This window comes from Paroedura picta, chromosome 7 (genome assembly GCF_049243985.1).
Source record: "Paroedura picta isolate Pp20150507F chromosome 7, Ppicta_v3.0, whole genome shotgun sequence".
NCBI lineage: Eukaryota > Metazoa > Chordata > Lepidosauria > Squamata > Gekkonidae > Paroedura > Paroedura picta.
Genome location: NC_135375.1, coordinates 37,937,100 through 37,961,151, shown reverse-complemented (window position 1 = coordinate 37,961,151; position 24,052 = coordinate 37,937,100). Strand labels below are relative to the sequence as shown.

The 24,052-nt window shown below is 44.5% G+C and overlaps 1 protein-coding gene across 1 annotated transcript; it reads left to right on the top strand.

The window, feature by feature from the left end:
• The first annotated feature begins 5,562 nt into the window (after positions 1-5,562).
• LOC143841712 (uncharacterized) lies at positions 5,563-19,161 on the top strand. The gene is made up of 6 exons (XM_077346386.1): positions 5,563-5,704; positions 7,765-7,914; positions 11,106-11,173; positions 17,876-18,119; positions 18,299-18,382; positions 18,662-19,161. Exons 1-6 carry the CDS (start codon positions 5,563-5,565, stop codon positions 19,159-19,161), a joined length of 1,188 nt encoding a protein of 395 aa, XP_077202501.1.
• The last annotated feature ends 4,891 nt before the right edge of the window (positions 19,162-24,052 follow it).

Below are 24,052 nucleotides of genomic sequence, written 5' to 3'. Positions count from 1 at the left end.
GAATAGGAGGTGGGCATGGACTGTTTCTCTCATTTTAAAGCAACTGGGTCATCACGCCATGTTCGATCGGTAATTAATGTAAGATAGTACTGCATAGCTTTTTTCAAGCATTGTTAGACGCCATCTGTCACTGAATGTCAAAAACATTGAAATCATTATATGTGAAGGGTTGCTATAGAGTATCAAATATTTGCCACCTATTTTCATTGAGAATACTCTGCACCGGAATTCACAGACAATGTAGAGGAGGATTTGGAAAAGTCAGATTCAGCTCCATTTTAAAGTAAGAATTATATGACTGGTGTTAATGGAGAGTGCGTAGGAGGCCAATGTGAAAACTTATGAATTGTGAAGGAATCAAAGTGAAGCAGAGGTAAGTGGATTTGGCAGAGTTAGTTTGCATTGAGAATGAGAGCGATGGGACCAGCAATGGGAAGCAAAGAGGTTACAGTAGTATTGACATGTGTTAATTAGACAACTTCAGCTTCCATGTGATTAACCTAATAAGTGAAGTCAAAGAGAGTGGCCAAGAGAATCCGTGTCATGCCACGGTGGGCTCTTTTCTATATTTTGATTTTGGCTGATTTTGCACGAAGGATTTTCTTTGTTTTAGCAACTCAAATTGGGTACCTTTTAAAAAATGTCTACAACACAATATTCTCCATTCCTGTTCAAATTGTGAACATGCTGTGGGGTTTTAAAATTGCCTTACATCCCCCCCTCTGCAGGTTTCAACTTACGGGTCATTCCCAGCCCCCAGGAGGTTCGCCTGGCCTTGACCATCACCAGGGTTTTTCTGGTCCTGGCCCCGACCTGCGATAAATCTGCATGGAGATTTTCCCCTCCTGCTTCCAATCCTGCTGAATTCAGATCTATTTGAATCCAGATCTTTGGAATGCCTTTTGTTTGAATAAAAATTAATGCCCCCTGCATCCCCTTTCCTTGCATTTTCAACAGTTTTGAATTAACGAAAAACATAATGTTTTAACACTGTTACTACTTTATATATGATAATACAAGTGTGGATTTTTGTTTTGTTTTGCTGCCATCTCAATTAGCTTTTGAAAAGTTCCATCCTGAGGTGGTCTGTCCTTTTCCTCTGAGCAACTGAGGACCAATTAGGCTTTTTGATGTAAATGACAGGATTGGGACCCCCAGTACTTTCCAGTAATTAGCATTACCAAAGGATTCAAATATTATGTTGTTTTTGAGCTGCACTGTGCATACACCACAACTATATAAAGTAGATGAAGAATCATTATGACAGCACCACATTAATGGGGAAGGGGGTGACTGGATGTATCCTCTATGAAAGGGAAACTGTGACTAACAAGGGTGAAAGCCCGTTTACTTTATGTCATGTGGCATCTCTTTTGAAAGTGTGAAAGCAGCAGCGGTCGCATTGCCAACGTCAAACCCTCATGTCAAATCAGCCATGTTTATCTTTTTCCTCTCGGAAATCCCCTGGCACCTGTCACTTGACAAAAGTCAAAATTTGCTCAATCGCCTGGAAATTGATAGACTCATAATTTAGCTTTCCTTTTATTGAGTGAACGCAATTGACAAACGGCAGTGTTTATAAGCAACAAGGGCCTCTGACATTGTTCGTGCTTTGTGGAACAGATATCAACTCGAATAGTCAGTCTTAAAAAAAAATCAAATGTATGCTGGATAACACCATAACATGAAACACACCACGAAGACTCGGGACAATGGCTCAGGACGGCACTGGAGCTTTAAGCAGAAATAACAAGAGCCTTTTGAGAACTGTACAATTTGTCCTCATAACTTTCTTCTATCACCTCAAGTGCTATCCAGTAAAAAAATGTGTAAATTGTTCTTGTGTACTCATTTTATTGACAGTACCTACCTTTAAGTTCCTATAGTTCTCCTCAGATGACATCAGATCAGTGAGAACACCTGTATTTAAAACAAAAGCATCAGAGAAAGGTAATGTGGCTGATACAAAGGGGGTATTTATGTAAACAAACCAACAAAGCTATCATACATCTGAATTACTAATTTTGGCATGAGACTTTTACGTTAAATATCTGGAGTCATGTTTTTGAAAATATTGTGTGTATATACATATATTATAAATAGCCATTTATTTATTTTGAACATTTTTAGTGTGCCCTTTACCCAAAGAACTCAGCATACCCAACCTTTGTTTTATGCTCACAACCACCCACTGAAGCACATTAGGCTGAGAGAAAAAGAAACTGGTCCAAGATCTCCTAGAATGTTTTGTAGAATATTGGAGATTTTAACCTGGGTCCACCAAATCTTAGGCCAGCACTGCAACTCCCATCAACAACCCAAGAAACATCTTAAGCATTATTTATTTCCCTTGACTTTGTCTACCTATTTGATATTTTGTCTGGGGATGTTGACTGCCACTGGTAATTGTTCTCTTAATCCTTCCATGAGCATTACAAGTGTGTGTGTATGTTTGTTCACATATGTTGTTAGGTTTGTTGTTTTATTCTGTATTCCCTAGTTTAGTTCAAACATCACACCTAATCATGCTTAAGAGAACAAATCTATAGTTGGATGTGATATCTGAATTGACAAGTCATGGCCTGTGGTCAAATGGCCCAGTAAATTAAAATCAGGAGCCCTGAGTGGAAATAAATTTGCAAATTAATATGCACTAACAATGGCCATATCTGAATTGAAAAACCATAGTTCGATAAGGAGGAATTAATGAGAATTTCTCTGAACCAACTTATCCCCTATCAGCAGAAAGTTGGCATTTGAACCATCCAGCAGTTGTTTTCCTGAGCTAAAGTTTCAAAGGTAATATATGTTTGGCTCCTAAATAGGCTTGCTGGAAAATTCATGACATCCCAAATAATACATATAAGAAAAAGCAAATTCAAAGCCCTTTGTGGCTTTGGACTCTCATATGTGAAGGATCCCCCAGACAGTTTCACTTACCTCAGCAAAGCCTTCTGAAGTTGCACCCTGCCAATAGGTAAAACTGATATCTTCCCATACTAGTGCTGTGGCTTTCTTCCTGTGGAATGATCTGTCTGAAGAAATCAGGAAGTCTCCAGAAATTCTGGTATTCACCAAGCTGTGTAAAACAGGTAACAGTTTTATACTCTATTCCAGGGGTAGTCAACCTTTGGTCCTCCAGATGTTTGTGGACTACAATTCCCATGAGCCCCTGCCAGCGTTTGCTGGCAGGGGCTCATGGGCATTGTAGTCCATGAACATCTGGAGGACCACAGGTTGACTACCCCTGCTCTATTCCACTGTTTATTGTACGGAATATCGTGTTCTTACTGCATTGTTTTGTACTTTTGTAATTCTATTTTTGCTTTGTTTATTATGACATACAATGTCTGATTTTTTTTGCATTGTTCCTAATTGGAGAGTTATAAATATAGTAAATTCCAATTAGATGCAGGGGGAGTTACAGAAATACATGAGTTGACTGCAATTAAAAACATGTTTTGCTACAATTTAAGAACATGTCTGAGAGATCGTATTAGACCACAAAACAGTAGTTCTCTCTCATTTAAAGTGGCCAGGACTTACCCCAGCCGCTATTGACATGGAGACGAGGCGGGCAAAGAAAAACGTAGGAGGAAGAGAAGGTTTGCTCGGAGCGCGTGCTACATGGCTGGGGGGGGGGGGAGGAGGACAAGCCTGTGGCTATATAAACCAGCATGTGCTCTGAGCTTGCTCAGCTGCTGTGCTGCCATGATCTGGTAATGAGAGGAGTTGAGCCATGAAATACAAGGGAGGCTACCTCCTTCCCCATGAAGCTCGAAGGGTGTATTGCTCTAGCTCTGACCAGGCTGGTGCTGAGGATCTGGAGGTAGCAGGAGAAGGAGCTTTGATATCAAGCATCAGCGAGGGGAGGTAATGCCCCCCAGGAAGAGGCTGAGGGTGGCCCCTGAGGGTGGAGAGCAAGCATCCAGAAGGCAAGAGCAGCTTGGCCATTGCTGTTACTGGCATGCACAAGGCTACAGGTGGGGCAGCTAGATCCCCCACCAGGTAGGCCTGGAGCAGTAGGGGGGCCAGTGGGGGGTCTCAGGCCCCAGGAACTTGGTGGCAGCTGGATGATGTTGGCGGAATAAGCTCCAAGGTGTGGGAAAGCGGCAGTGCCCCTACCAGATTCAGAACACACAGGACTGGCAAGGCCCAGTCTCCATGGGGGTCTCCACCCCAACAGTTGAGAAGTAGACCACAGGGCAAGGATGATCCCCTTGGCATATAACAGGCTCACCTGGGGGAGGAGCGTGACACCTGATGGTGCTGGGCAGCCCAAGGTGCCTGGGAATGGCACACAGGGGTGGGACTAGGAATGTATAAGCCTCCTGCAGCACCCAAGATTCTGATGGGCACTGTGGCAAGAAAGGGAATGCAGAAAAATCAGCATTCCTTTGCCACAGGTCATCAGAGGCCCTAGAGTGGGCCAGGGCCAGGAAGGGGTGTGGAAGGTTCTGGCATCGTGCATAAGCAGGGTTTTAGCCCCACTGTCATGCAGGTGCTGGTCCACCCTTCCCTGCCCCTGCATCATCAACCCTAGTGACACAAAAATGAATCACTTCTGGGTAATGCCCTAGGGCTTTCTCCAAATCAGTGTGGCAAATACCACAGGGACATACTGGTTGTTTGAGTTCCTGGTCAGGTATATGTTCTAAATCAGTGGTCCCCAAACTTTCTGAGGTTGGGGACCGGCAGGGCATTGGGCCGCCCCCGCGCGGGCCACGCCCCCGCATCAGGCCGCGCCCGCGGGACACACCCGCACATGGCGCATGTGCCATGCGCGCCCGAATCGCGGCCCGAATCGCGGCCCGGCCCTGATTCCCTCTCCCCGCCCTCCCGCAGTAAGAAGCTTCCCGGGCTGCAAGCTTGCGGCCTGGGAAGTTTTTTACTGTGGGGGGACGGGGAGAGGGAGCTGCGGCCCGGCGCCGTGGCCTTCGCGGCCCGGCACTGGGCCGCAGCCCGCAGGTTGGGGACCACTGTTCTAAATCTTTCCTTCTCTGCCCCTTCCTTACCTCACTACCCTTGGCAACGAAAAGTTATGGAAAGCACAGGGACTCAAACTGAAGAAAGCATGCTGCAACAAATGTTGCGAGAGCACCAAAAATAGCACCTTCGTGTTGCTTATTCAGTTTCATTTTTAAAAATTGGAGGTAATTTCATTCACTTTAGTTAACTTGTCCAAGATTAACGGGCACAAGATATTTATCTTAGATTGTGGTTGATTACATTCTGAATATATTTATTAAAACATGTTGATGCTTACCTTGATAGTCATCTAGTTTAAAGAGCTGTAAGGTAACATTAGGAGCAATAATCAAAGCCATTTAACTGTTCCGGGTTTTGTGTCATTTGGTTTATGCAGTAAAGCAAGTGTAGTCAACCTGTGGTCCTCCAGTTGCCCATGGACTACAATTCCCATGAGCCCCTGCCAGCATTTGCTGGCAGGGGCTCATGGGAATTGTAGTCCATGAGCATCTGGAGGACCACAGGTTGACTACCCCTGCAGTAAAGCACTAGACATTTTTTAAAGTTCAGCATATCACTTTTTTTTGTAACAAAATGGTGATACCATTTAACAAGTTCTACCTCCCTACATATCAGCAGTTAAAAGCTAAAGTGGTTTTTAAAAACTGTGACAAACATCTTGACCACACCACTGTGAGTGCAGAAGTTTCAGTTGTACGGTTAGACCTACAGAGAAGTATGTCATGGTGCCCGCAAAGTGCAACCTCTTACTAATACACTTTGCCTACTTTACCAGATGATCTTTTGTGATCTTCTGTGAATGAGCTGAATTTTTACTCATCCTAGCTATGAACAATTTCCCCTATTTATAACTAGCATTAATTCTGTTTACACTTCAAGTGAAGAATGAGCATGAAGGACAGATGAAAAGGCATAAATAAAGTATATGTTTTGCTTGACTCTACATTTGCCGGAGCTTTCACAAATGTAGTACTAATATTGCAATTCAAATCACACTTCAGCTGTGAACTTTGGCAAGCTACTGTCTCAAGATTTGGTCTTTAATATAGTATGAGTGTAATGATCTGACTTTGCAGGATTGTGGTAAAAATCATTGATGCTATTTTTGAAGAGGTTTATCTGCCCAAAGTAAAGTGTTTTTGGGGAAGTTTTTTTCCCCTGCTCCCCTACAGCATCACGGCACATTCATGCACCTCGGGGGTGGGGGGAGGCATTTACCTGGCTTTTCACTGACCTTTTTCAAACCTGCTTTCTTCCAAAGTTTTGCAAAAAACTGCAGTAAAACCTGAATTAAATGAAAAAGCTGGCAGAATCTTGAACTATATTATTAAGAACAAAAGTCTAGCAGCTAGACTCTAGCCATGGTGGATCCAACCAGGGATCCATGGAGCCTAACATCTGTTAGCAGAGTTTAAATATACAAAGCATTGGCTTCTTAAAGAAGAAATAGCTTTATTAAGAAGATAGACAACTTTGTAAAGAAGACAGGAGAGAGAGTCCTAAGTGCCAAACTGAAGGCAATCAAGGAGGAAGTGCACCCAAAGGAGCAGGAGGTCTCCAATCCAGACACAGGAAGAAACCAGTAAATTCCTAATCTAAATCTGCTAATTGCACATCCACTGGCATGCCCCCCCCCGTAGGATAGTTTTAATATTTTAAATAATGCTTACTATAAATCTTGCATATTCCAACAACATCAAGTTTTTAGCAGTAGCTCATCAGCTGCTATAGGGCCTACTGAAACAATCTCACATGCTGAGGCACTCTGACTCTGAATCCTGAGGACCCCTTCAGTTCTAAAGGCAAAACTAGTGATAGATCTTTCCTCCATAAACCCGTCCAACTCCTTTAAAGCTATCAGCCATTGCCACATCTTTTGGTCCCATAAGCCAGCTACATGTTTTGCCCTTGTAGTCCTTCCTTTTGTCTGTCTTTAATCTATTGCCAATAAGTTTCATGCAGTGATGCCTGAGTTTGAGTATCATGACAGAGGAAGCACAGTTTGTTGCCACATTCTCAGCAATGTACTTAATTTTGTCATGTCATCCACACTGTCCTGCTTTCTAATCTGCAAATCCCCAGCACCTTTAGACTTGCATCATAGAGAAGGTGCTCCAATCACGTGATTATTTTGATTGACTTTTTCTTGGAGTTCATTTTCTATTTTTAAAATGGCAAATAAAACCCCCCAAAACAAAACTACACAATTTTTCCAAATGGGGCTGTACCAGAGACTTATGTGAGGATGTTACTCTGAGTTTTCTTCTTAGTTCCTTTCCAGATGATCAACAGAATGGAATATCCCGCCCACCAAAATATACTGCATTGCTGGATTCAAGTCCAGTAAGACCTTAGAGATCAAAAAGATTTTCAGGGTATAAGTTTTCAAGAGTCAAAGCTCCCTTCATCACATACTGCATTGGTATACTTATTGTAACCATAATATGTAACAAGTTGTCTTTGGAGATAGACAGCAGAAGACTTTTTAATGTTATGTCCTCCTCTCTTTTCCTTTTATTTTGCAATGAAATCATGTTGTTTCAGCACATGAGCATTTGCTCTGGTGTATAGATTTTATAGGTTGTTCATAAATGTTCATCCTTGAAATGGCAACTTATGGTGTTTACACTTCCAATATATTTATGGTGTCTTTAAAACAAAACAAAACTGCTGGACTCTTCGGGACTAAAATGAGTTTCAGTTTTCCAGTTCTCCATTTCTCCTCCCCTTTTGTCAACTGGTTTTCTTTTTTCCTCTCTTTTTTTATCATTACAGAGATATGTGGCTTTCAGGCAGTTCAAGATCAGAAAAGAATGTGTTATCATTACCCTGAACTAACCACTTTCGATCAGTTAATACTAAATAAGCTAATATTAGATTCAGGAGTTGAAAGGCTTCTCCTTCCTTCCACTTGTCCTCTTTTCAGTTGGTGTAGGCTAGGGGATTAGGGCAACTGGGAAGGAAGCTTGTTCTACTGTCAGTGCTGTTTCCAGGCCTACTTTTTAAAGCCCTTTTACATACTGATCCCAGTTGGATCCTATCAACTTTTTTGCTAGCAAAAGAGGGAGAAGTGCTCTAAAACTGAAGAAGCTACATCAGTAGTCATAGGTCCCACATGGATAAATGTCATGCACGATAGGGGCAGAGGAACTGCAAGACAGAGATTAAAAGCCAGTAGGATCTAACCTGCTATTACTTGACAAGCAGTGTTGCTGTAACTTAGCCTCTGCTGGCATATCCTTTCTTCAAAATGTCACAGGACAATTGGTCATATTACTATAGCAGTAGAAATAACCTATTGCTAATGGTGCATTTCATTAATGTTATATTCATTTACATTAATTCCACCATGAACCAGTGGGGTCTGGGAGTGGTGGTCAATAAATGCAACAATAAACAAACAAACAGAGATTTGTGCATAATTCCCCAGCCAGAGAACATCACATTAGTGCTGACCAAATGCTGACAGTCAGAATGTTGTGACTTAATTGTGACTTGCACTTGGAAGTTGAGTGAATAGTTTGATGATCCAGATCAGCCACTGCATGAAATATAGTTTAGCCCATACTTGTGGGGCTTTTGGGGAATCCGGATGGTGAGGTTTCACCCCTATGCAGTTGGAGCCTCTCTTAATAAATATTGGAGTGGGGCATCAAAAATCATTAGCTGATAGTTTTAGTATAAATTTCTTGTAACTATTTCTGCTATAACTTTGCTATGACGTGTCATTTTCAGAGACCAGTGTCAACAGAAGTTGCCCCTTAAAAATAATATGGCCCAATGTCTCTGTCAATCTCTTTTCTGCCAGTAACCTTGCATGCAGAAAAGTCTCTTGGGAGAAACAGGCATGCCAAACATGGTTATCCCTGAGTAAGAAGCCTGAAATTGTTGTGTTACCAATATGACCTGCAGGCAGGTGACCAGACTTTTTGTATCCCTCGAGGTTGTTGCTGTCCTCATGACTGATTACGAAGGAAAACCATTGCTTTCCTGACATAGTAAAGTCACATCTGATCACATCATTCTTTATGAATCTAGTAATCAGCACAGAGTTCTGGTGACCTTAATGCACAAAGTCAACAATTTAACTGATGGATCATATTCCTGAAGCAGTCTCCTTGTTTTCTGAGTGGCTATCTCAATGCAAACCTGTTTAAATTGCTCATTGTGAAGCCATGGCTCCAAAGGATGGTGGACATGTTTGTGCTAGGCATGTGACTGAATTTTTCAGTCATTATGGCCCTTTGATTATATATGGCCTGATAATAAACTTGGCTACGATTAGTGGAGAAACAGCATACAAAAGATGCATAATATAGAAATGGCATAAAATAGCATAGTTTGAACATACAATAATTATTTTTTAAATTCCTGCTTCTTTTTCAGTGGCTCTTAGGGGAAGCCAAGATGGCTGCCACCATTTGAGCAACCTCACCCTTTCTCCAAGTTTGACTGGTATATTTTTCATTCTTCATTCTCCCTAGCTAATGAAGGGGGCAGTGGTTCACCCTTGCCTTAAGAAATCATTGCTGGATCCATGGGAACCAGCCAGCTACCACTCGGTCTCACATATTACATTTCTGGGGTAGTTAAAAGGGCCGCTGCAGACCAGCTTCTGGCATTCATGGATGAAACTTCGGCTCTTGATCCATACCAGTTTTCCATCTTGGCCACAGGATGGAGATGGTGTTGGTCAACCTGATGGATGATCTCGAGCACCAGCTGGATCGGGGCAGGGCAGCCATTTTCATTTTGTTAGATCTGTTGGCCACCTTTGATGTGGTCAACCATGAGGTATTGTCCAACTGCCTCACCAGGACCGGGGATATGGGCTACAAGCTGTCCTAAATTCATGGTTCCCATTGTGCAATGAAAGAACTCAGATTATTTATAATGCTAAATAATTGTTTCAAACAGTTAAAGGTAAAGGTAAAGGTATCCCCTGTGCAAGCACCGAGTCATGTCTGACCCTTGGGGTGACGCCCTCCAGCGTTTTCATGGCAGACTCAATACGGGGTGGTTTGCCAGTGCCTTCCCCAGTCATTACCGTTTACCCCCCAGCAAGCTGGGTACTCATTTTACCGACCTTGGAAGGATGGAAGGCTGAGTCAACCTTGAGCCGGCTGCTGGGATTGAACTCCCAGCCTCACGGACAAAGCTTTCAGACGGCTGCCTTACCACTCTGCGCCACAAGAGGCTCTTTCAAACAGTTAATCCATCATAATGAAGTACTACAATGAACCAACCACTGGAAAATTTTGTACCAATATGTATTTGGGATTTTTAAAGATTTTTTTTTAATGTGTGGAGTTTATATCATTCCCTCCACAATGTCTTTTAAAGTTCAAGCTTGATAATATTTTTACAGCTGTTCTAGGCCTGTTTTGTCAACTGAACAAAGTTTGAGTCCAGTGGTACCTTTAAGATTGATAAAGTTTTATTTGAGTTATAAGCTTTCATGTCCTTTTGTGTATAAGAAGAAATGTGACTGATTTGCCACCCCTCCATCTGCTAATCTCCTTTTGCAACTATAATGCAGACTGTTTAGTTATCTCAGAAGTTAGATCAATATAAAGCTCTAAGGATGAGACTTTCAGTTCCCTTTGGAAGAGAAAGCACTGAAGTCTTATGATGCTCCATAATATTTATTTTATTAACACAAGTTTGTTTCCTTCCATTAAAGGGGGAGGAGAGATTTTTGCCAGTACCTCTCTTGGAAGGAATGAGAACACATGCTGGGTAATTGGGACATGATGTGTCACCATGACTCTCCCTGACCTGGACCAAACCCAGAAGTCCTAATCTCAGAATCACCAGGAAAAAACAGAAATTGTCTTTGAAAGCACAGAGATACCCTAGATCAGCGGTCCCCAACCCCTGGGCTCCCCCTCAGCATGGCACTGTGTAGCTGCTGCTGGCAGCACCCCCCAGTGAGCGTTGGGAAGTCAGGGGTGCTGGTGGGAAAGCAAGTGGACAGGGGCTCAGGCGGTGGCGACATCCCTTGGCAAAAGACTACACTTGCCCCCCGGGCCTCAGTAAAATTGTCAAGCATTGACCAGTCCCCAGTGATAAAAAGATTGGGGACCACTGCCCTAGATCACTGAATCCCCTTCCAGACCCAGAGCTCCTGGATTCTGAGGACTTTGGCACAGGACCTAAACCTGAAGGTTCAGATCTAGAACCAGTATGTCAGAGTCCAGGGTACCCAGCCCCCTACTTCATGTTGCTATACCAGTCTATCAGGTTCTCCTCACACTTAGCAGGAATGAAAGAGACATCAAGCCCATGGGAAGGCAGTTCAGTAGTGACAAAGCACCAGCCCCTCCCCACCCCCGGCTGGCCCTCTGGGACCCACGGTGCCCAGGAAAAGCTTCTGCCCTAGGAATGTTTACTCATGTGAAGTTTGCAATCTGCAGTCTAAGAAGGGAGGAATGCTTTGGGGGTAGCTATTACAGACAATTGCAGCAAGGAAAATAATGATGATGTGGATGGGACTAGGAAGATGTAGACTCTCCCTTTCCATATGGATACCACCTTGGTCTTGCTGCAATCTTTCAGAGACCATCACAACAAAGCAAATTGGAGACTAATGGCATGGAAGATGGGGGAAAATGTAGAGGGCACAGAAGCACCATCAGGCCATGGGGAAGATGTAAGAGCCTACTTTTCTTAATGCCTATCAGAATGGCACTGAAGTTTTATTAAAAACTAACAAACAAAAGATTCTATTTTACAAAGAAGAGAAAGTTAGATGGAATAAGGAATCAAAGCATTTTTCTATCAAATCAGCTATAATCCAGTTGGAAGTTTGTTGTTACAGGGTTTTGAGAGTTTTTAAATGCTATTTCTTAGTTATTGAGTCTTTTTTACTCTGAGAGATTCCTGTCACTGTGCTTATTTTTGCCTATGAGTTCCCCTGAACTCCCCTGGTTTCTAGAGAACCAGCTTGGTGAAGTGGTAAGGAGCAATAATTTCTAATATGGTGTGCTGGATTTGATTCCCCACTCCTCCACATGTAACCATCTGGATGACCTTGGGCTCATTACAGCACTGATTGAGCTGTTCTGACCGAGCAGTAATATCAAGGCTCTCTCAGCCTCACCTACGTTGCAGAATGTTTCTTGTGGGGAGAGGAAAGGGAAGATGATTGTAAGATTTATTTGAGACTCTTGCTGGAGAAAAGCAGCATATAAAAACCAACTGGGTTTTACTGGCTAGAGGGGGCCTTGGTGCCAGGTCTAACAACTTGGCTGCTGGTACCCTCAATTGCACTTCCTAGAATTACTGATATCCCCCTGTCTGTTGAGGAGCCTGAAGCAAGCTTTCTCTCACAAAAGTCCAAAGAAATCCTCACACCTGTTTTCTTTCTTGGGCAGGAATACTCTTCTTTCCCTAGGAGAATTCCCTTCTCTCCTTTGGTCTAAATTGGGAGCATCTCCTCATTGCCCAAATTCCAAAGCCTAATAACTGTTCCATTTCTTTAGGCATTATAAATACTTTTTTCTTAAACTAAAATTTCTCCTCAGTTCTTCAAGCCAAGGCAAGGGCAGGTTCTGTCAGAATGCTCTCTCTCTTTCTGAATCAGAAAAAACTCCTTCCAGCACTAAGCTACTATATCAATTCTCTCTCAGCTGCTGCTAACCAGTCGGGGTGCATGCAGCTCAAGACCTCTCATTTGAAGAATTTTAAACCTTCACTTACTTGTTGATGTTACTTCAGCATTTTGTACTTTACTGTTCTAGTGCTTTCTGGCACAGGCAAAACCCCCCAAAATGCAGTATGGTTTGGTTCAGTTTGTGAATCATGAACTTTTGGGTGCCAAATGAACTTCAGTTCATGAAGTTCATGATGCAGTTGAATTCCACCTCTGCCTTGGATTTCAGGCTGGATTTCAGACTTTTCTCTTACTTCAAGTTTAGTGACAATATGAACAGGCCCCTTTTAAGGGCACCTGGCTTGACCCTCCTCTCTTACCACCCTGCATGGTGCACCCATCCATTTCCCACCACCATAGGGGATGCTGGAACTAGCAGTCCCACAGCCTCACTCCATGCCTGGTCCCTCCAGGCACAGAGTCCCCAGCAGTGACAATGGAAGCCAGCTAAACTATGTGTAATTATTGAATTTAAAAAAGAATGTTGAACTGGATTCAAGAAAAATTATTCCAGTCCAATGCTGATTGTCCCTCAGCTCTCCTTGCCATAGATCTTGGCAAAATGAAAACTTAATTATTGATGGGCAAGATCTAGTATTTACAAATGTTAAGCTCCTTGGAGTAGCAGATTTCAGTCTTTACCGATGTTTTCATTTGTACTGTTATCCATGAATGCACAAAGTTCAGTAACATTGATGCAGTCTTTGATAGATACTACAATGTAGTGATTAAGACAGATTAAGCATGCAGATTTGAAGAACTAGAGTCAGAAAAGTGGTAGAAAGCAGAACCATTCTATTACGTGTAAAATGGCAAAACATTTTAGCTTTTTCAAATCACACATCAGGTCTTTCAGGATTCCCAAGCAACCAATTTGGTGCTAAAGTTCCAAGCTATGTTAGCCATTCTACCTTGCAGGTTCTGTGAGGAGGAGCATCTTGAGTCCAGCATAACATTTCAGGTGTTATAGTAAAAATGAATGAGTGAAAATTGGAACTATACCACTGTCTTAAAAACAATCATTATATTAAGAGTTCCCAAACTTCTTGAACCTGTAGGCGGTAACACTTTTGAATCATTGATTCAGGGTGAGGTGCTTAGCCACAAAATGGCTGCTGTAGAAGGAGGAGCCAACCAAAAAATCACTGCGGCAGAAGCAGGAGTCACAACTATAGGGGACACCCAAGTGCCAGGGAGAAGAGGGGTTATTTAAAATACCTATACTTTGGGAAAGAAGAGAAAGATAATAAAACCAACACTGGTTGCTAGACATGGTGGATTTGTTTGGATAAGCCACTAAGTACCCAAATCAATGCTGAATTTGGTACTTTTCAAAACTATCTGAGCTGAACCATCCATTCCTGCATTTAAAAAGTTTTAATCAGCAGTGGTCAAATTACAATTTGGCAATTCAGCCAAAATTCGGCCTGTTTAAATGCACCACCCCCACCCCTGCTTTCTCAGGCAGCTTGGAGAGGGATTCAAAGGAAGCAGGTGGCGCACGGTCATTATCAGCTATTTGAAGAAGAAGAAGAAGAGTTGGTTCTTATATGCCGCTTTTCCCTACCCGAAGGAGGCTCAAAGCGGCTTACAGTCGCCTTCCCATTCCTCTCCCCACAACAGACACCCTGTGGGGTGGGTGAGGATGAGAGAGCACTGATATCACTGCCCAGTCAGAACAGTTTTATCAGTGCCGTGGCGAGCCCAAGGTCACCCAGCTGGTTGCATGTGGGGGAGCGCAGAATCGAACCTGGCATGCCAGATTACAAGTCCGCATTCCTAACCACTACACCAAACTGGCTTTGGTACACTACAAATTTGGTACACTACTCACTTTAAATGCTTCCCCATCGTTTGTCTGCAAAGGTTGAGAAAGCATTTTAAGTAAGCAGGACACTACACAGCTGATAGTAACATGTGCACTACCTGCTGCCTTCCGATCTCACCCCGAATTCAAAAAAGTGATAAGGTATTCGTGTGATTCAGATTCAGCCTGTGTCATTTTGAGCCAAATTCAAAATGGTACAATTTGTTGTGTGTGCACATGCCTACTGGTTGCTACTGAAATGAAATTATTTTAATCTACATAGCCAATAAGAAACTCTGCAGGGTTAACCCTAAACAGACCCAACCACTTCTAAAAATACACTTAATGACACCAGTAAAAGTGCTGGTGGGTATCACTGGCAAGCACCCTGAGGCATCTGAGATTAAAGGGACCACCCAAGACTGGAGCTCCCAGTGTAAATGGAGCTACGCAGTATCGCTCTGAACACTGGCTGCTGTACAGCATGGAGGCTTGTAATGCTCACAAAATTCTGTGTAGGTGATGAACAAGTAATAGGTGGGTTTTTGAGCCAAGATGGGTTTTCTCTTAATCGGATAGCCTTCATTAGTCTGCTTTAACAACTGCCTGCACAAGTTTGAGGATGAATCAATTAATCTGAAAAGGAGCTGCAGATCAGTTTCATGAATCCAGTTAAATGATGATAATAAATTTATTTTTTATAGCCTGCTCTTCTCAACAGTTTCAGGTTGGGTAACATCAATAAAACAACAATAGAATACAATAATATATGTCATACTATTTAAAATTAAATAATTAGGTTTAAAATAATTTAAAATATAGTTAAACTGCCTACCTTATAGTTTTTCACTACTGAGGCTTAGTGGAAATTTTGATCAGAAGAGAGTAGGGGGGCTCTCCATGTACACAACTTGTGTCTTCCTTCCAAAGCATGGTAGCAAAATGATCACTCATGGTAGAGTTTAGAGCTATCCCATACTGGTCTAGCCTGTCCTAAGATACTGTTTTTGCAGTCTCGGACTTCATCACCTTGTGTACTTGATGACATTTTCATTCAGCCTTTCAAGAATGGGAGAACAGCAACCATGTCTCTTTACAACAAGGCTACATCCATTATTTATTTATTTTATTTATTTGAATTTTTATACCACCCATTCTTTACATGTGAATTCCAGTATATGAATGTACTGAATAATTCTACATGAATGTCTAAATTCATGTAGAATTATTCCATAAAATCTAAAACAAATTGCTACATGGTTCCAAGGGGCATTTCCCACGGCTTAAAAATAGCACAATGGTAGCTGATTGAAAACGCTACTAATTTGCCATAACGCACGACGTCGTAAACAATCTGCAACAATCCTGAAACCGAACCGCCAAAAGCGCTTCGTTGTAGCGCTTCTAGGGGAATCCAGAAAACTGGATTCACCCTCCGGATAGCGATACACTCCTGCAACCAATCTGCAACACTAGCGCTAAAGACCTGTGCGTTACCATTGTTGCGGGTTCTTCAAAGTCCCTCCTCCCGAGCCTGTCCTCCAAACTTCCGGCGAACTGTTCGCCATTTTTTTTTTCTCCGAGCGAGCGGGGATCTACGAGGCAACGGGACAGCGACTGGCTTTCAAGCACGATCACTTTCGGAAATTCTGCCCGGACACCACAAGAGTTTTTCACAAGCACAGTGGCACACACCGTCACGTTCCCAAAATTTGCCCAAAGCTTAAAACCCCGTCTACCATCGGCCAGTCCTAGCGGAGTCAACGTACAGGGAGCATTTTAAAAAATTTTCCTCTGAGCGTGCCAACGAACGTTCGCCGCTCGCAGTCTCCTGCTTAGCTTAGAGGGGTTCAATAGACATGATTCGTGGTGATATCATGAGGGGCGGCTTATGTGTAGTGGGTCTTTGTGTGGTTCCCGGTGCGTGCTTGTGCTTGGGTGCGGACAACCCCTTCCATTGGCGGCTAGACCTCCGGCAAGCGGAGTCGCCGTCCCCCGTTCATTTTAAAAAACATTCCTCTGAGCGTGCCAACGAACGTACGCCAGTAACATGTCATGTTTGGTTGATTTATGCTGTGGCTGGTGAATATTATTGGGGAACTGCCGAGTACTGCCGCACTTGCTCTCGGTTGAACACCGGCATGCGTTTGTGTAATGGCGGACATTTTCCTAAAATGGCTCCCGCTGCATGTTCAAACTGCTCTTCTCGCGTGTAAACGAATACGCGCATGCGTTAAGTCAAACAACAAGGGCGCCAATCTGGCCATTAGGAGCAGATCCTGTTCCCGCGCGAGGAGTTTTGAACGTGACATGTGACCTGATGTGGCCAATGTGCGTGTCCCCTGCTGCCCTCCACCAATCAGGAGCCGGCTAGTCCCTTTGTCTTTGTGTGCGGGAAGGTATATGATCCGTTGCACCCTGCACCTCCCACCACCATTTTGCTCAGCTACTAGCGAAAGCAACATGGAATCGTCTTCTCAAGCCTCGTCCGTCCCTGCAACCGGCCGTGGCCCTACTTGGAGGGACGCGGAGATCAGGGACCTGATCGGGATTTTCTCGGAGGAGAAAATCCAGGACGCGTTCCAGTCCTCCCACAGGAATAGGGAGGTTTTTGAACAAGTGGCTATTAAGATGCGCGCCCTGGGCCACAACAGGACCGGCCTTGAATGCCGGTCGAAGACCAAGACAATGAGGGCAGAGTACATGCGTGCCGTGAACCATAATAAGGGTTCCGGCAACGAAAAGGTTACCTGCCCCTACTTCGAGGAGCAGCGCCAGCTGTACGGGGACGGGGAAGGATCCGGCAGGCCGAAGCGCGTCGGCCGGAGCCTTAAGGTGGTTCGGAAGCCGGCTGCCCCGGTCGAGGAACCACCCGCTGAGGAGGATCCCGGCGAGGGAACCTCGTCCAGCTTTCGCCCTCCACCCCCCGTCCAGCAACGAGCCGCGGAATCGGTAACGCTGGACCTGATCGCCATCGCTCCTGGGGAGCCAGAGGAGGCTCCAGAGCAAACGCCCCTTGCCTCCGGTAAGTGATTTTCTTTTTATTTTATATTTCCTTTTGAGCAAATGTGTGTTCTGACGTTTGGGCATCGTTTTCTCGTGTGTTCGTTGCAACGCATAAGATGGTAGGCTGTGGAGTGCTTGCTGTGGTTACTATTTGAAACGGTTTTAATTTTATAATTTTATAATTTAATTTTTAAAAGATTTTAAAAGAAGGTAGGCTGTGGAGTGCTTGCTGTGGTTACTATTTGAAACGGTTTTAATTTTATAATTTTATAATTTAATTTTTAAAAGATTTTAAAAGAAGGTAGGCTGTGGAGTGCTTGCTGTGGTTACTATTTGAAACGGTTTTAATGTTATAATTTAATTTTAATTTTTAAAAGATTTAATAAGATGGTTGGCTGTGGAGTGCTTGATGTGGTTAGTATTTTAAACGGTCATGTTTAACCCACAGCCCCAAAATATTTGCTGCATGCCTCGCCCATAGGCCTTCTGCAGTACTTTGGCTCACTACTTTGGGAGCTTGCTTTGTGGTTCATGGTGTATGCTTGCTCATTTTTCACTATTTTCTGCTCTTGTCCACAGAGACACAGTTGCCAGGGACGGGGCCCCTAGAGTCTCCAGCAGCACCTGACGTGGATAGTGATTCGGGGGCATCAACTAACATTGGTAAGTATTAGTAAAAATAGGGGGGGGGGCTGTTTTAACTGCTTTGTGCTTTTCTGTTTGTGCAGGGCAGCAGCACTGCTAAGAGAAAGAAGAGAGTCCCTCTGCGTTGCTGGTGTAGGCTTTGAAGCTGGCTTTGCCACCCTTTGGTCCTAGATCTTTTTTTTTTCCTTTTTTTGCAGATTTCATACCCGGAACACAGGAGGAGGAACAGCCTGGGGTGCTTGGACCTCCTGCCCGGCGCAGGCGGATACAGATTCAAGATGGTGAGCGTGCATGACCTGTTCCTTTCGAGCCATAGCTGCAGGACAATGTCGCTAGGCACTAACCATGTGCTCCCTTTTAATTGTTGAGAGTCCTGCTGTGAAAGTAGGCAAAAGTAAAAGCACAACATGGGCAAACAAACAATGGCCATGTGCTCACCGGGGATTGTTTAAATTCTTGGCAGGAAAACACGGGGACAAAAAAGGACACCATGTCCACCATGGTGTGTTTTGACTTTTTTGATGTTACTAACAGTTTTGTTTCTCATTTTTTGCCAACAGAGGTTCTTTCAGATGAGGAGGAGGAACCACCCCTGCCTCCAGGCAGCCCACCACCTAGAGGTGCGCTCCCAGCAGAGGAGAGGCTTACGAGGGAACGCGGCAGGCTGAGGCGCGTCTCAGTCTTGACAAGCGTGGGAGAGAGGCTCCTTGAGCACTGCTATGAGGAGTCACGGCGTGCCGCGGCCGCTGACCAAGCCATGCTCACACTCATTGCCCAGGAGGGGAGAAAATTGAGGGCAGTCCTTAGAGAGACAAACCAAATCCTACGCGAAGGCGTGGAGGAGGTGCGACTGATAAGGAGACTCATGGAGAGGGCAGTAGCGGTCATGGAAAGGGCCTACCCTCCACAAATCGCCCCCCCACCACCACCCACACCAACACCACCACTTCCAGCACCCACCCCACCAACTCCCTCTCAGAATGCCTCCACCCAAACAAGAAGGAGGACTATTCTCGGAAAGAGAAAAATTAAACCAGCAGAAAAGTACTCCCCCTCCTAGTTTTGCCCACTTTTTCTATTTCATGTTATCTGTGTTTTGTTGTTTGTTGAATAAAGTTTATATTTTTGACTCTGTCTCTGTGTACCCTACTGTAGAATCTGCAAGGCTGAAAGCGGCCTCTCTAGTGATTGTGTATATTGTGGTACTGCTGTGTGGGTTGGAGGTTGGAGGGGTGTTAGTTCAAGGAGTTTTAGGAGTGTGGTGTGGGGTTAAATATGTGCGAGTTTAAGAAGTCACACTGGAGTCTTGTTATAAAATTTGCAATAACATTTTATTTTAAACAACATTTTAACAGGGGAAAAACATTAGGGAATGAAACTTGGAGCCCCACCAGCACCACCACCCCCCACCCCCCTGGAAAACCTATTTTTTTTTAACAAAGGTATACATTTAACAGGGGAAAAACATTAGGGAATGAAACTTGGAGCCCCCCCCCCCAACCCCTACCCCAAAACACAAACAGGAAACAAAACTCAGTTCCCACCGCTCCCCTCCCCAGCCCCTTCCATCGCCCTAACTCTCCTGCACAGCCGTCCCACGGTCCCCCTAACTTTGCGCCGGAAGAGCTCTTCGTCCTCCTTCTTCTTAACTGTGGGGAGGGAGAAAAAGTACACATTAGTACCACACATATTTTCAAATTTCTTTAGTTTACATGCATACACTTTTAAGTGGCCTTAGCCACAGTGTGAGATGAGTTGGGCAGTGGGGAACATAACCTACGTTCTTCCGCCTCCCTCTGTTGCCTGTGCTGCTCAATCTCCCCTTTCAGCTCTGCCACTTGAGCCTCCAGGGAAGTAACTCTGGCCTCCATGGCACGCAGCCTTGCCTCCACAGTTTCAGCTATAGAAATCAAACAAAGAATTTAATAACACTTCAAATGGGAGCATCACAGCAGGCTCCCATATGGCTCCATGGGGGTACACACACATGGGTCTCCCGCACAGGCATAAAACTCTCACCTGCAGCCTGTCCCGAGGTGGAAGGTCCCTCTTCCTCCCCCTCCTCACGCTCAGGTGCTGTTGCCAGCTTGGATGGTGATTGTGTGGCTGGGCAAAGAAAAAGACAAATCATAATTAAAAGCACACAAAACAGAGATGAAACACAGCAGGTAGACACACCACAGTTAGAGTCTAAGCGCATAACCAAAGTGGTTCTACAGTACTGGCTGGCTAAGTCTGAGGGGGTTGACAGCATCTAAATACTTTCTCGAATTTCATTGGGGACAGTAGGGGAAAGAGGCAGCTAGTCATTCCATGCATGTTTAAGGGCAAAACACAACGAGGGCAGCACTCACCCATATGCCTCCTCATGTCCAGGGGGGGCTTCCCAGCCTTCTCCCATATTTTAACCATCTGGTCGTGGAAGACCGTCCTCCCACTTGGCTGCGGGATCCCCCCCCACTGTTCCAGACTGTTTAGGAAGTCCAGCTTAAGGCGCTTGAATTTTGTCCGGACCTGCTCCCAGGTCCGGACGTAGCCCCTCTCCCTCAGCTTTGAAGCCAACACCAGGTAGGCACCCTTGGTGTGGCAATGGGTGCTGGCCATTAGGCGGCCAACACTTTTTGATTGTAGCACAAGCTCCAGAAGTGCCTCAGCCTCGGCGCGCTGCCAGAAGGAGCCCTTCCGTGGCTTCGGCATCTTCGGAATGACGGTTAGGGAACGAACGTGCGTTGCTCCGATCGACCACCCCGTTTTTTAAATGTATCAAAGCTGCCCACCAATAAAATTATTCCTTGGAACATGAGTGGATTGATCCTCCGGTTTGACAGGGGTCGCCAATACTTCCTGGCTACCCGCCTCCCCGAACTTTCCCCATTCAGCGCTTCCGTATTGTGTTTGTCAATTTCAGTTGGGAGTTAGCATTTAGGGCTGTCAAAGTGCTTTTGGACCAGAGAATCCCCGTTTTTTTGCTGGCAAAGTACACAAACCGCACAAGACAAGGTTAAACAAATAACACAAAACTTTATTCACCAACAAGAGAGTGGGAAAAACAATTAAACACGCCTCCTGTTTCTGTAGATGTGGGTGGCTATGGCGTCCCGAACCTTGCACCCCTCTGCATAGATTCTTCTTCTCCTTGCTTCAGGGATGTCTTGTGTGTCCTCAAGGACAACAGGATCAGGTTCATCCACAGGGAAGGGGATGTTATGTCCCTTGTCCTCGCATATGTTGTGCAAAATGACACACGCGATGATCAGCGGAGTCACATTGTCTATATGCACGTGTAGTCGGGACATCAGGCAACGGAACCGGGACTTCAAACGTCCAAAGGCACGCTCCACTACATTCCTTGCCCGGGAGTGAGTGAGGTTGTAGTGGCTATGCACGTCTGTCCTTGGCCGCTTGTAGGGAGTCATGAGCCAGCGTCGTATTGGGTAGGCTCCGTCCCCGAGCACCAACGGCGGCACACGCACGCCCTCAATGGTGGCGGTGGGGTTTCCTGGAACAAAGACCCCTTCGTCCATGGCTTTCCTGAGGTTGGATTCCCTGAAAACAAGGGCATCATGCCTCCTGCCACTCCACCCCACCTCGGCATCGATAAACCGGCCGGAGAAGTCCACTGTTCCTTGCAGGAGAACAGAGCAAAAGTCCTTCCTGTTCCCGTACTCTTTTATGCTTCCCCCGGGGGCACGGATAGGGATGTGGCTTCCATCGACGGCCGCAAAACAATGCGGGAATCCAAGCCTGGCAAACCCGTCCATACTCTGGAATAAGGGAAAGAAAAGAATATAAGCCATGGCATGTCAGCGTGGGGTGTATCGCGTCTTCGTTGCTGACCTGTCAAACAAGAAAAAAAATTTAAAGGGCAAAGGGGATAGAATGACACTCACCGCTCCAAGCCGGTCTCCGAGGCACACGACTTTGCTGAACAATTCCGCCTCCATGGCGAGGCAGAACTCCTTAAGGATATCGCCAACCGTAGTGACTCCGAGTCCGAATTGCTGGGCTACTGTCCGGAAGTACTGAGGGGTGGCCAAGTACCACAATGCGGCAGCCACCCTTTTTTCAACTGGAACGGGGCGCCGCATGCCAGTGACTTGCCTCTCCATGCGTCCACGTAGAGCCTCCACGAGTTCAAAAAATGTCCCCCTCGACATCCTGAAGTTGGCAATCCAGTGGTCATCATCCCAGCGAGTCCACACAAAATTCTCCCACCAGTCAGAGGATCGTTCGTCCACCCAGAACTGTCTGGGGAACCGGACCTCTGCCAGAGCTTGCCAGCGTTTCTTGGCCGCCATGGTTACCCTTACAGAACGTCTTCTGCTGCTGGTCAGCGTTCCGGCCACCCGTTCTCGGTACTCCGCGATAGCAGACGTCCGACGCGACAAGGCGATATTCATGCGCTGGACCACCGCGAGCATGTAAGCCAGCAATTGAAAAATAAGCCTCTCCATTGCAACGTTGACCTGTGCTGCGGGCAGTAGGCTACGCAAACAAAAGAGTGAGGCCGACCGCGTGTCTGCCCAGGTGCATATAAGCAGGTAACCTGTGGGCGTGTACTGTGGGCGGGGATTAACCAATCAAACATGTCAATGCATCTGGTTCCTAGAAAACAATAGAAAACACGTTCCAAGGGCGCCAATGATTGGACGATAACGCGTTGCTACGGGGTTTCCTGGGTTTTTTAAAAAAAAAGGGAACCCCGACAAGTTCGGCTTCAGGGTCGAGGTCAAAGGTGTGCCTGCAGTTTGATTGACGGGCACGGGAGGCCAGAAGCGCTAAAAAGGGACCTCCTTTGTAGCGATAAGACGGAGAACCGGAAGCCTGTGGGTTACGAAAGTGGCGAGAAGTGAAAGTGCCAAATTCCGCAAAAACCGCAGCTGTGCGTTACGGGCACGGCTAGTTACATTTCGCTACTTGAAGTAGCGCTTTCACAAACGGCAACCAAATAGCAACTTTGAGCTCTGTGCGAAATGGCCCCAAGTAACCACAATCAGTGTTGGTAACTTACTTTATACAAATTTTTGAGACAGTTTTTAGAAATTACTGGTCTGCCATTGGTAATGTCTTCTTAGTTCAGATCTAATAATTGCTGCACAGATAGATTGTCTTAAGATTTTATTGTCACTCTGAATGATCACAATAAAAGTGAGATGAAAATGGGACAAAGGCAAAGTAATCAGATATAATAAATAAAGGCTAAGAAGAAATAAGTAAATAAATACTGTTCGCCAGCAGGTGTGTATGTGTATTTGAAGAACTAAATAATCATGAAACTTGTAATTAAGATAATTTATTTCTGCATATGGTTCTATCATGCTTCTGTGCTAGCTAATATGAACGTTAAAAATTCACTTAATAGTGACTTGAATGTTTTTACTCAACACTCAAATAGATTTTATAAAAGAGAGAATATAAATTGTTGCTAACTTGATTTATTTATTTTTAATCCTATTATAAATAGAAAGGAAGCCAAGGCCTGCAGGTGATTGTGACTACAAATATTTGTTTTATTAATTAATACAAAAATCAAATGATAAGGCTTGGTTAATTGCCATCTAAAATGTCAGAAGGTAAGTTTAGAATTTGTATGCACAAAATGGAAACAAATAATAAAAATAGCCTCAGTCTAGGATGGAATGCTGATTAATTGATCAATCAAAAACTAATCACAGAATGTCTATTATTTGACCATGGTCATTATAAAGAAAAACACATTAGAACTTACAATATATTATCTGTCTGTCTGTCTGTCTGTCTGTCTGTCTATCTATCTATCTATCTATCTATTTTAATTTGCCCTATCCCTTTTTTTCTCCATTAATACTCAAAGCAAATCAATGGGCCACCCTCTAAAACACACACACACACCAAGGAAACATCACTGAACCAAGACCATGCTAGAAATATATTTCAACTAGGGGTCAAGTCCATTGCATTTAGTAATATAA